This window comes from Somniosus microcephalus, chromosome 2, assembly GCF_052327205.1.
Source record: "Somniosus microcephalus isolate GS21.2 chromosome 2, FLI_Smic_1.0, whole genome shotgun sequence".
NCBI classification, from domain to species: Eukaryota; Metazoa; Chordata; class Chondrichthyes; order Squaliformes; family Somniosidae; genus Somniosus; species Somniosus microcephalus.
In genome coordinates, this window is record NC_140988.1 from 217,755,313 (window position 1) to 217,767,398 (window position 12,086).

General features: G+C 44.1%; 1 protein-coding gene across 1 annotated transcript in view; it reads left to right on the plus strand.

Annotated features, from left to right (window-relative positions):
* The window catches only part of grxcr1a (glutaredoxin and cysteine rich domain containing 1 a), a 158,000-nt gene that overhangs the window by 111,253 nt on the left and 34,661 nt on the right, over nucleotides 1-12,086 (plus strand). Inside the window, exon 3 of the mRNA XM_085969424.1 lies at nucleotides 7,474-7,539. Within this exon, the coding sequence (XP_085825550.1) occupies nucleotides 7,474-7,539 (66 nt within the window). The remainder of the gene's footprint in view (nucleotides 1-7,473; nucleotides 7,540-12,086) is intronic.

A 12,086-nucleotide genomic window follows, 5' to 3' on the forward strand; every position in this document is an offset into this window, starting at 1 on the left:
TTTTCTAATACTCTTTTCTTGCTTATGTTAACTTTAGTGAGTTTCAATCCTTGATTCAATGGGCCAGAAATTCGGGTTCCCACGGGTGAGTACGCGCTGGGTACTCACGCGTAGGCCCAACGAAAGTGCCGGTTTCGGTTTCGTGCATGCACTGCGCATGCGCGGGAAACAGGAACTTCTGTTCCCTTAAAGGAAGGGGTTCACAGGTCGAACGCGTGCGCCGGAGAGGCAGCGCGTACGCCTGGAACTTCCGTTGTTTTTTCCAGGTTTTTCTGGGAGGCTAAGTCTCCAGCAGCTATACTTATAAAAAACAGTCGCAAGGCCTGCTTTTAAGAACATAACATAAGAACATAAGAAATAGGAGCAGGAGTAGGCCAATCGGCCCCTCGAGCCTGCTCCACCATTCAATAAGATCATGGCTGATCTGATCCTAACTGCCAATCCACTATCACAGAACCATCTCCTGCATCTAACAGAATTAGACACACGAAATAGGAGCAGGATCAGGCTACACGGCCCCTGGGCCCGCTTCGCTAACCACAGGGCCATGACCGATCCGAACCTAGACTCATGTCCAACAAGGTAAGTGGTGAATTAAGTAAAATTAAAAATTTTTTTCCACAGGTTTATTATTTTTAAATATTTTAAGGAAAGGTAAGTTTGTTTTTAGCCCCATTAGAAACTGTATTAATTTTTTCAAAAATTTTAATTATTGTTTAAAATAGTTATTTTATGTAATATATAGTTATTTTAAAAATGTGATTAAAAAAAATTATTTGAAGTTTTAGTTATGTTTTGGGGCTGAATTGTATTCATAGATTTGACAGGTCTTCCTGTCAAATCTATGAATACAGATTCCCTGCTACCATTGGCTCTCCATGGCCCATATGATCTCAGGGGATGCTTTGAACTAACTGCGCCCCTGGGATACGCAAGCACTGCGCGCCGGCAGCTGGAGCAGGCCCAGGATCGGAATCCCACGGGGGCCCACAGCACAACGGCCGGCGCGCTAGGTAAGTGCAGGTCGGAGGCTTGCACCTGCGGGAAGCCCCCGACCAGAATTTCTGGGCCATTATTAATTTCCCTGGAATGTCTGATATATTATCCTCTTCCTCTACTGTGAAGACCGACACAAAATAATTATTCAACAAGTCGCCATTTCTTTATTTTCATTTGGAATATTACCTGCATCTGTTTTTAAAGGGCCCACATTACCCTTGACTACCCTTTTCCTTCTAATATAATTGTAATAACTTTATGTGTTAATCTTGATATCTCTTGCAAGTTTATTTTCTTAAACCTTTTTCTGCAGTTCTTACTATCTATTTTGTCTTCCTTTGCTGTTGTTTATATCTATCCCAGTTTCATGAATTTACACGATTCTTTATACCTTTGTGTGCTCTTTCCTTTCTTTTTATGTTATCGTTCACCTCTGTTGTCAAACATGGCTGTTTTATTTCCTTACGGATATATCTTGGTCCTGTATTAAGCTAAACTTTTTTTGAACACCTCCCACTATACTTCTGTAGTTTTACCCGATAACAGTTTTGACCAGTTTGTTATTGTCAGTGTCTATCTCATCCCATTAATTTAGCTGTACCAAAACCTAGAAATAACTTTGTTAAAAAAGCATTCATAGAAATTTTAAATGACTATATTAACCAGCGTGCTAAAAAATATCACTCAATGAAATTTTACCGCCATTGTTTGTCTGGTTGTATTCAGAGCATTCGTGATTAGAGCAGTGTTGCAGGAAAAGGAATACTAAAAGAAACTTGAGAGGGCTATCAAGATTAACACAAAAAGTTTTAAAATTATATTAGAAGAAAAAGGGTAGTCATGGGTAATGTGGGCCCTTTAAACACAGATGCAGGTAATATTCCAAATGAAAATAAGGAAATGAGAGGTTTAATGTGCTGTGCTATGGAGTGTAGAAGGCACACTGGCTCTCCGATAACGCCCCTCAGCCGGGTGGTTCCCAACCCACTTTGGGTTTTGTGAGGAGGCTCTAAGCAGCAGCCATTCACTTTCACACTGGGAGGAAATTCAGAGGAAAATAATTCTGGTCCATTTGCACTTAATTTGCAAAAGCTGTTTACAGCACAGTTAGCAGCCAGCTATAATGAAGCAAGACAGCAGGAAATAATAAACTAAAATACAGATCACAATGATGTCGGTGGAGGGAATGGGCTCGGCATGTGTAGATGGCACAATTTTGTGCTTTCATTTGTTCTTAAAATGTCTTACAAATACTGCATATAAAATAATTCACCAAATTTAGATTCTCAAACAAGTAAAAATGGCCTTTCTGATCTGTTAAGAATGGTCTTGGCAGATCCTTCGGCTGCCCAGGAGAAGGGCCTCTGCGGGTGGATAGTTCATACAATCCTTACGCCTGGTAAAAGCAGCCAGGATAAGAGTTGAAAAAAGTAAAAAAAAAAATATTTTTTCACTGATTTATCATATAAAAATACTTTTAAAAAAGGTAAGTTTATTTTTAGCCCCGTAAAAAACTTTAAATATTTTCAAAAAATTAAATTTTTGTTTAAAATATTTAATTTATTGTAATTTCAACTAATTTTAAAAATGTGATTAAAAAAAAATATTTAATGTTTTACTGTGTTTTTGGGGTGATCTCCATTCATATATTTGACAGATCTATCTGTCAAGTGTATGAAGGGAGATTCCCTTCTTTGATTCGCTCCCCATGGCCCACGTGATCCCAGGAATGCTGCGAACCGCCTGCGCCCCTGGGATACGTAGGCCCTGCGCACTTGGAGTTGGAGAGGCCCAGGATCGGAACTATACACACCTCAGGAGCCCTCAGGTAAGTGCGTAGATTTTTTCCTCCCAGAAATACCGGGGAACATAGGGTCTGATGAAAGGGTGGAACTGAAAGAAATCAGTATTTGTAGGGAAATGGTGTTAGGAAAATTGATGGGACTGAAGGCCGATAAATCCCCAGGGCCTGATAATCTACATCCCAGGGTACTTAAGGAAGTGGCCCTAGAAATAGTAGATGCATTGCTGGTCATCTTCCAGAACTCGATTGACTCTGGAATAGTAACCATGGATTGGAGGGTAGCTAATGTTACCCCACTATTCAAAAAAGGTGGCAGAGAAAAAGCGGGGAATTACCGAAGCCTGACATCGGTAGTGGGGAAAATGCTAGAGTCCATTATAAAAGATGTAATAGCAGAGCACTTGGAAAGCAGTGACAGGATCGGACAAAGTCAACATGGATTTACAAAAGGTAAATCATGCTTGACTAATCTACTGGAATTTTTTGAGGATGCAACTGGTAAAATAGATAAGGGAGAACCAGTGGATGTGGTGTATTTGGACTTTCAGAAGGCTTTCGATAAGGTCCCGCATAAGAGATTAGCGTGCAAAATTGAGGCACATGGTATTGGGGGCAAGGTATTGACTTGGATAGAGAACTGGTTGGCGGACAGAAAGCAAAGAGTTGGAATAAACGAGTCATTTTCCGAGTGGCAGGCAGTGACTAGTGGGGTACCGCAAGGATCGGTCCTAGGGCCACAGCTGTTCACAACATATATTAATGATCTGGACGAGGGAATTGGATGTAATATCTCCAAATTTGCAGACGACACAAAGCTGGGTGGGAGGGTATGCTGCGAGGAGGATGACATGAAACTCCAGTACGATTTGGACAGGTTAGGTGATTGGGCAGAAACATGGCAAATGCACTATAATGTGGATAAATGTGAGGTTATCCACTTTGGTGGCAAAAACAGGAAGGCAGATTATTATTTGAATGGCAATAGATTGGGAGAAGGGGAAGTGCAAAGAGACCTGGGTGTTCTTGTGCACCAGTCGCTGAAGGTAAGCATGCAGGTGCAGCAGGCGGTTAAGAAGGCAAATGGTATGTTGGCCTTCGTAGCAAGAGGGTTCGAGTACAGGAACAAGGATGTCTTGCTGCAGTTGGTGGGGTGGTAAATTGTGAGGAGGAAAGCCTCAGGCTACAGGAAGATATAAACGAGTTGGTCAGATGGGCGGAAAAGTGGCAAATGGAATTTAACCCTGAAAAGTGCGAGGTGATGCATTTTGGACGGACAAATAAGGCAAGGGAGTACACAATGAGTGGTAGGACCCTAGGAAGTACAGAGGGTCAGAGGGACCTTGGTGTGCATGTACATAGATCCCTGAAGGCAGCGGAACAGGTAGATAAGGTGGTTAAAAAGGCATATGGGATACTTGCCTTCATTAGCCGAGGCATAGAATATAAGAGCAGGGAGGTTATGATGGAGCTGTACAAAACGCTGGTGAGGCCACAGCTGGAGTACTGTGTGCAGTTCTGGTCGCCTCACTATAGGAAGGATGTGATTGCTTTAGAGAGGGTGCAGAGAAGATTCACCAGGATGTTACCTGGGATGGAGCGCCTCAGCTATGAAGAAAGACTAAACAGGCTGGGGTTGTTTTCATTGGAGCAAAGAAGGCTGAGGGGGGACCTGATTGAGGTGTACAAAATGATGAGGGGCATAGATAGGGCAGATAAAGAGGAACTTTTCCCCTTAGTAGGGGGGTCAATAACAAGGGGGCATAGATTCAAGGTAAGGGGCAGGAGATTTAGAGGGGATTTGAGGAGGAACTTTTTCACCCAGAGGGTGGTTGGAATCTGGAACTCTCTGCCTGAAAGGGTGGTAGAGGCAGGAACCCTCACAACATTCAAGAAGCATTTGGATGAGCACTTGAAATGCCATTGCATACAAGGCTATGGACCAAATGCTGGAAAATGGGATTAGACTGGACAGGGATTGATGGACGGCGCAGACACGATGGGCCGAAGGGCCTCTTTCTGTGCTGTAAAACTCTATGACTCTATGAGTTATACAGGGCCTTGGTGAGACCGCACCTTGAGTATTGTGTGCAGTTTTGGTCGCCTTATCTGAGGGAGGACGTTCTTGCCGTGGGAGGAGTGCAGCGAAGATTCACCAGGCTGATACCTGGGATGGCAGGAATGACGTATGAGGAGAGATTGTGTCGATTTGGCTTATACTCACTGGAGTTTAGAAGATTGAGAGGGGATCTCATCGAAACCTATAAAATTCTGTCAGGCCTGGACAGACTAGATGCTGGAAGGATGTTCCCAATGGTCGGGGAGTCCAGAACCAGGGGTCATAGTCTAAGGATAAGGGGTAGGACATTTAGGACTGAAATGAGGAGGAATTTCTTCACCCAGAGAGTGGAGAACCTGTGGAACTCTCTGCCACAGAGGGCGGTGGAGGCCAGTTCATTAAATATATTCAAGAAAGCGTTGGATATATTTCTTGAGGCTAAAGGGATCAAGGGATATGAGGAGAAGGCAGGGACCGGGTACTGAATTTGAATGATCAGCCATGATCTCATTGAATGGCGGAGCAGGCTCGAAGGGCCGAATGGCTTACTCCTGCTCCTATCTTCTATGTTTCTATGTTTCCAGATCGGAGGCCTCCGCATGCGGGAAACCTCCGATCGGAAAATACGGCCCACTGATTACTACAGCTTGCAGCATAGATAAAAATGCTTAACTTTACAACTGGCAAGATATCTGAATAAATACAATACAGAAATTCCGATTATTATAATCTTCATCTTGATCCCTAGCCTTTGCTGCATTAGTTGAACGCAGGCAGGGCAGCAGTTAGAATGTGACAACTGACCTCAACATGCCAGAATTAGACAGGGATCTAAATGTAGGATTCACAATCCCATCACAATCCACTGATTGCTGCTAGAAATTGCCCAGCGACGACAGCACCAAGTTTGATTGTGATAGCCCCACAGTCAAACAATGTGTTGACATACTCCACCTTGGCTTGTACCAATAGAGTGGGGTAAAGTACCAGCAAAACTATGGCCTAGAAATTCGAGTAGGCCGGAAACCTGCCGCTATCAGCGCCGGCCAAGGCTAACAGCCACCCGCAGAAAGAGCGCAGGCAGCACCGGTATTTTGGTGCTGCCTACTAGTTTACATCAGCGGAGCAGAGAATCTGTGTGCAACACGCTCATTACGGCGCTAACCTCAGCAGGAGGTCGCATCTGAAGGCTCGGTGCGGCATTCTCGGGCAATGTGCTGTGTCGGAGCATTTGGTGACGGCTCCGGGTTTTGCTATCAAGTCTGCTGATGGCCCTTGTAGGGTTGGAGCATTGTGCACTGTGGATCATTACGAGGCATTTGTTTATCCACGGCTCCCCTCTCACTTGCACGGACAGTTCTCTGGGTCTTGTGTGGTGTCCACAAATGAGTGCCAGACTGCCTGGTACTCCCACCTTCGCTGGCTGCCATAGCTCCACAGATCTGTCACCCAGATGGTTGTTGTGTGGGGGTTTGTGCTCCACCATGGTTCTGGAGGGGGAGGGGGAGGGGGATGGGAGCCTGCAGATCGCAGAGGGCGTTCACTCCCTGGTGAGTGGCTCTTCAAGCACAGGCTCAGATCTGGAGGGACTTCTGGAAACACCACATAAAGACTGTGGCACAGATGTCCTTAAACCGTTGCATGAGACATCAATGGAAAGAAATTTAACAAAAGGGGAACATGAACTCTTGGTCAGGAGTTTACTGGTGTAAATGGTGCAGCAGAGAGTTCAAATACATTTTGAGCAACAGCAGCCTTTTGAAGAACACTTGGTGAGAATATGCAGTCAAGCCTTTTAAAAACAGACTTCCAAACTTGGCATATCATTTTATCAGTTCCTAATCTTCAAAACCCCAATGTATAAAATTGAAGTAAATGCAGCTTTGAATTTTTTCTTGAAATTATTACAACTGTAGTACAGTACAGTTTATTTTAAAAGTACCTCCTGTTATGTTTGACTGACCAGGGGGTAGATTTGATACATCTCAGTGGAAGCAGTTTTCACTCCAATAACTCTCCATAGTTAAGTTATCCCAGCAGCTGTTTACAGTATGGGTTGTAGCTCACCCCCGCTTTCTCCCACCTCTCTGCGCTGTCAACAGCAGCACGCACAGGTGTGCTTTGGAGAGGGTGGTAAGGGGAGTGGCGAGCTCCAAAACGCATGAGCGATTGATGTCATGCTCCTACTAATTAAAATACTTTCCACACACGCAGGCAATGGCAGCGTTGCCGACCTGCCGAAAATGGCAGCCGCCGCGGGACCCACCAGAAGTGGGCAGAAGTGAGGTGGCTGCCATTTTTTAAAACAATACGGGCCTTAACGGCCAGCGCTAACACCTCCAACTTCTAGGCCTGTATCTCAGCGAGAATCATTGCCTTCAGGAGGAAGGAGGGGGGGGCCACAAGGGAAAAGTTTTTGGGGAAGGAATGTACATTTAAGAATATTTTAATTGTCTTGCCAATAATCTAAAATACTAATTTGTCAGTGACTTGATGTGTACTATGAAGAAAAGCTATATTAGTTTAATTTTAAAATAAATGTTCAATGCTCCTTAATTTGGGGGATTTGATGTGAAGCTTCTCTTAGTGCTATTGTGCATTTATTTGCTAACAGGGTGCAGAGAAAATATTGTCAATGAATGAATCAGGGGAGCTGCAAGATCTCTTAACAAAGATTGAGGTAAATATATCTTTAAAACAAAAGTAGCATGCCTTAGATTTAGAAAAAGCTCAGCTTTGTTTAAATTAGTGTGTTGTTTCCAAACTAACAGGTTCAGTGAGTTGTTTGCTCTAAATAGTTTATTACTGATTTTCTGTAGATTGCTATTCATTGAATTTGGATGATCTTAAAGCTCACTCTAATGTCAGTTCACCTTTTAGTTTTTTGGCCACATTTATTATACAGACATTATTATTTTACCCTTTCAGTACTGAGTGCTTACTATCTTATTTTCTTTGTTGTTATAGGTTTCTTCACCTTTACTGTGGATGCTGAGTCATTGAGTATATTCAAGGCTGAGATAGATAGATTTTTGGATGCTAGGGATATGGGGATTGGGTGGGAAAGTGGAGGTCGAAGATCAGCCATGATATTATTGAATGGTGGAGCAGGCTCGAAGGGCCGTATGGTCTACTCCTACTCCTATTACTTATGTTCTTATGTTCTTATGTACTCTCAGTGCTTCTAAACCATATCACCATAAAATATCTGCTATTTATTTGTTTTTCCTTTAACTATTATATAATTTCAAATATGTTGCAAGCTATAAAAAAAATTTAAAGGATTAATTTATGTGTTGTGATACATAGGTATAATTGGTCACCAATTTTAAGAATATTTACGGGGTGGGTGATAACAGCCGGGGAATGTGTCGATGCTGGGGATACGGAGGCCCTGTCAAATTTAATGGCAGCATCTCATTATAATTATTTTCTTCCGTCTCCCGCCTGGCAGCCGGACAAATTGAGAGGCTGCTGGGCTGGAAAACCGGCGGCAGGAAGCTGCAGCTGGGACCCTTGGGGGCGGTCCCTGGCAGTCAAGAGGAGGGAAGGCTGGAGATCAGGGCTGGGGGTGGGGAGAGAGAAGCTGTCATGGGAGGGAGAAGGCCAGAGATTGGGGCTAGGGGGGGTGGGGTTTAATATTGTATAACATAGAGTTTTACACAGAATTTTAAAAAATGTTTTCCTGATGTTGTGTTTGTACCGCTACACACAACTACATAAAATAATAAAGCAGCAGAGACTGAGAGTAACTTTAAGTGATCTTTACTGGTTAACTGGAACTTCGGCACTGACTATACAAATCGATACGCGTCTGTTATATACGCTCGCAACTAAGGATGTACATCCGCAAAACAAAGTAGTCCCTTCAATGTTGTATACATTACACTTCCTCCCCCTTTAGTTTAATAGTATATTAACGCAAAATTTCTATAATTAACATACAGAGCCTGTCTTTACAGTAACCTTTTTGTTTTCTTAAAAGTAGCAAAATTCAAATTCCAACATAACATTTTATTTTGTCAACAGCCCTTTTACAAGTCAAGTCTCTGGGGAGGCCTCCTCTGCCTCTCTGGGTAATGTCTCTCCAGACTCTCTTGCTTTGGGGAATGAGACTGTACAGGTACAGGTGCATCAGGTGAGCTATCAGCACAGGTAGAGCTCGCAGCTGTGGATGAGGCTGGTGCTGATGCTGATGAAGCAGGAGTGTCTGTTTCCATGTCAGGTGAGTCTGGGCGAGGTATAGGGGTGTTTTCCACCTGAACATCCAGAATTTGGTCCACATGACGTCTCAAAACGTTCTCTCCCACATCCACAGTATACATCAGTGGTCCCTCTCTTGTGGATATTGTCCCTGGTTGCCACTTTTCCATCCGGAAATCACGAGCAAGAACTGACTGTCCCACACTGAAGCTTCTTGTTGGCTTAGCATTCAAATGTTTGAACTGTTTGTTCTCTACATCACGACGTACATTCGGCTTAAGAAGGTCCATGCGAGATCTCAGGTTCCTGTTCAGAAACATCATCGCTGGAGTCTGATTAGTGGCTGCATGTACTGCGTTCCGATAAGCAAAGAGGAAATTGTCTATCTTGTGTTGCAGTGGTAGATTCTCGCTGTACATTGCTTTGATGGCCTTCTTGAAAGTCTGTACGAATCTTTCTGCCAAGCCATTTGTAGCTGGATGGTATGGGGCAGATGTGTAGTGCTTGATTGCATTTTTCCTCATGAACCCTTGGAATTCGTCAGAAACAAATTGTCGTCCATTGTCTGTGCAGATTTGTTCTGGTAGGCCATTTCTAGCGAACATAGTCCTCAGAACTGAAATGGTCTTTTCAGATGTGGTTAATTTCATTTTAATGACCTCGGGCCATTTGGAATGTGCATCGACTGCAATCAAGAACATGGAGTCCATGAATGGTCCAGCAAAGTCGATGTGCACACGTTGCCATAGTGATGAGGGCCATTCCCATGGATGGAGAGGGGCTTGTGGTGCTGCATTCTGGACCTTTTGACATCCTGAGCAGCTCTTTGTCAGGTCCTCGATCTGTTTATCAATTCCTGGCCACCACACGTAACCACGGGCAAGGCTTTTCATCTTTACCGTACCTAAGTGGCCTTCATGCAGTTCATCTAGCACTCGGTTACAAAGCTTGGGAGGAATCACAACTCGTGAGCCGCACATCAGTGTTCCCCGACACACTGATAACTGCTCCCTCCTAGCTGAGAATGCTGGAACAATTAGTCACCATGCGCTGGCCATCCCTTCACAGTGATGTCATAAACTTTTGACAATGTAGGGTCATTGCGTGTTTCTCTTTCAATGAGGGAGTTTGTCACTGGTAGCTGCTCAACTATTGTCGTGTGAAATACCTCTGCTTAGTCAACTGTTGTAGTTCTCTGTGAGGTCGGCAGTGGTAAACGTGACAAACCATCGGCGTTGCCATGTTGCTTGGTCCCCTTGTATTCAATATCATACAGGTGAGCCCCCAGGAAAAGTGACCATCGCTGTAGCCGTTGTGCCGTCATCACTGGAATGCCCTTCCTTGGGTTGAAGATTGAAATGAGAGGCTGGTGGTCAGTTAACAGTGTAAACTGTTGACCATACAAGTAGTGGTTGAATTTCTTGACTCCCCACACAAGGCTGAAGGCCTCTCGGTCAATCTGTGCATAATTGCATTCAGCTGTAGTCAATGATCTTGAGGCAAAGGCTATTGGCCTTTCTGAGCCGTCTGGGAACTTATGTGACAACACGGCACCAATGCCATGGGGTGAAGCATCACATGCCAGTCGAATAGGTAAGGATGGGTCAAAGTGAGCTAGCACCTCTTCTGAAGTAATGAGTCTTTTACTCTCTTGAAAAGCTTGTTCACAGCTGTCACTCCACTTCCATTGTGACCCTGTCTGTAGCAGTGCATTTAGTGGATGTAACACTGTGGATAGGTTGGGTAAGAGCTTGTGATAGTAGTTCACCAGTCCAAGATATGATCTCAACTGAGACACATTTTCAGGTGTTGGTGCATTAATCACAGCTTCAATCTTGTCTGGAGACTTGTGTAAATCGTCCTTGTCAACCACATGTCCACAGTATGAGATTTCCTTTTTGAAAAACTCACACATGTCTCGGTTTGCTCGGAGCCCATACTCCTGTAACCTGATGAGCACCTGTTCGAGGTTGGAAAGGTGGTCATTGTCATTCTTGCCAGTAATGATGATGTCATCAAGATAACACTGAGTACCTGGGATCCCCTGCAGGACTTGATCCATTGCCCTTTGCCAGATTGCAGGAGCTGATGCTATTCCGAATACCAGCCGATTGTACTGGTAAAGGCCTTTGTGCGTATTTATTGTCAGGTACTTCTTTGATGCATCATCAATTTCCATTTGGAGATAGGCCTGGGCCAAGTCAATCTTTGTGAAGCGTTCCCCTCTTGACAGGGAAGCAAAGATGTCCTCAATGCGAGGCAATGGGTACTGTACTGTGTGGAGGACTGGGTTAACAGTCACTTTAAAGTCTCCGCAGATGCGCACTTTTCTTGGCTTTCCTGGTTTTGTGCTGGAGGTTTTCTTCATCACTGGAACTATAGGTGTGGCCCATTCACTCCAATCCACCTTGGACAGGACCCCTAACTGCTCCAAGTTCTCCAGCTCTGCTTCTACTGAAGGGCAAATTGCATAAGGCACTGGTCTGGCCTTGTGGAACTTTGGATTTGCGTTCTCCTCAATCCTAATTTTTGCTTTCATGCCCTTAAGTGTTCCTATTCCCTTCTTGAACACTTCCTGAGAGTCAGAGAGTATTTGTGACAGTCTCACAGGAGTGGCGTTGCTGTCCTCCTTTGCTGACCCAAACAGTGCTTGGCTGGTGTGCCAATCCAACTGTATTTTCCTGAGCCATTCGTGTCCCAGCAATGGTGGTCCTCCATTTTCCACTACATAGAGGTTCAATTGCGGTATTTTTTTTTCTTTGTATGTCACTGTCACTTTTATTTTACCTTTGGGGCACACTCATTGTCCACTATGTCTTTAACAGTAATTTAGTTGGCCTTAGCGGTATGTGTGAAAACAGTCGTTTGCAGTCATGTACAGAGATCACTGTTAAAGCTGAGCCTGTGTCCAACTCCATTTTCAGCCTAACTCCTGCCACTTCTGGAGTAATCCATATTATTCTGTGATCCTCTGTCTCTTTCACACTGTGTAGTTTTAGACAAGCCAGATCCTCTTCCTCTGAG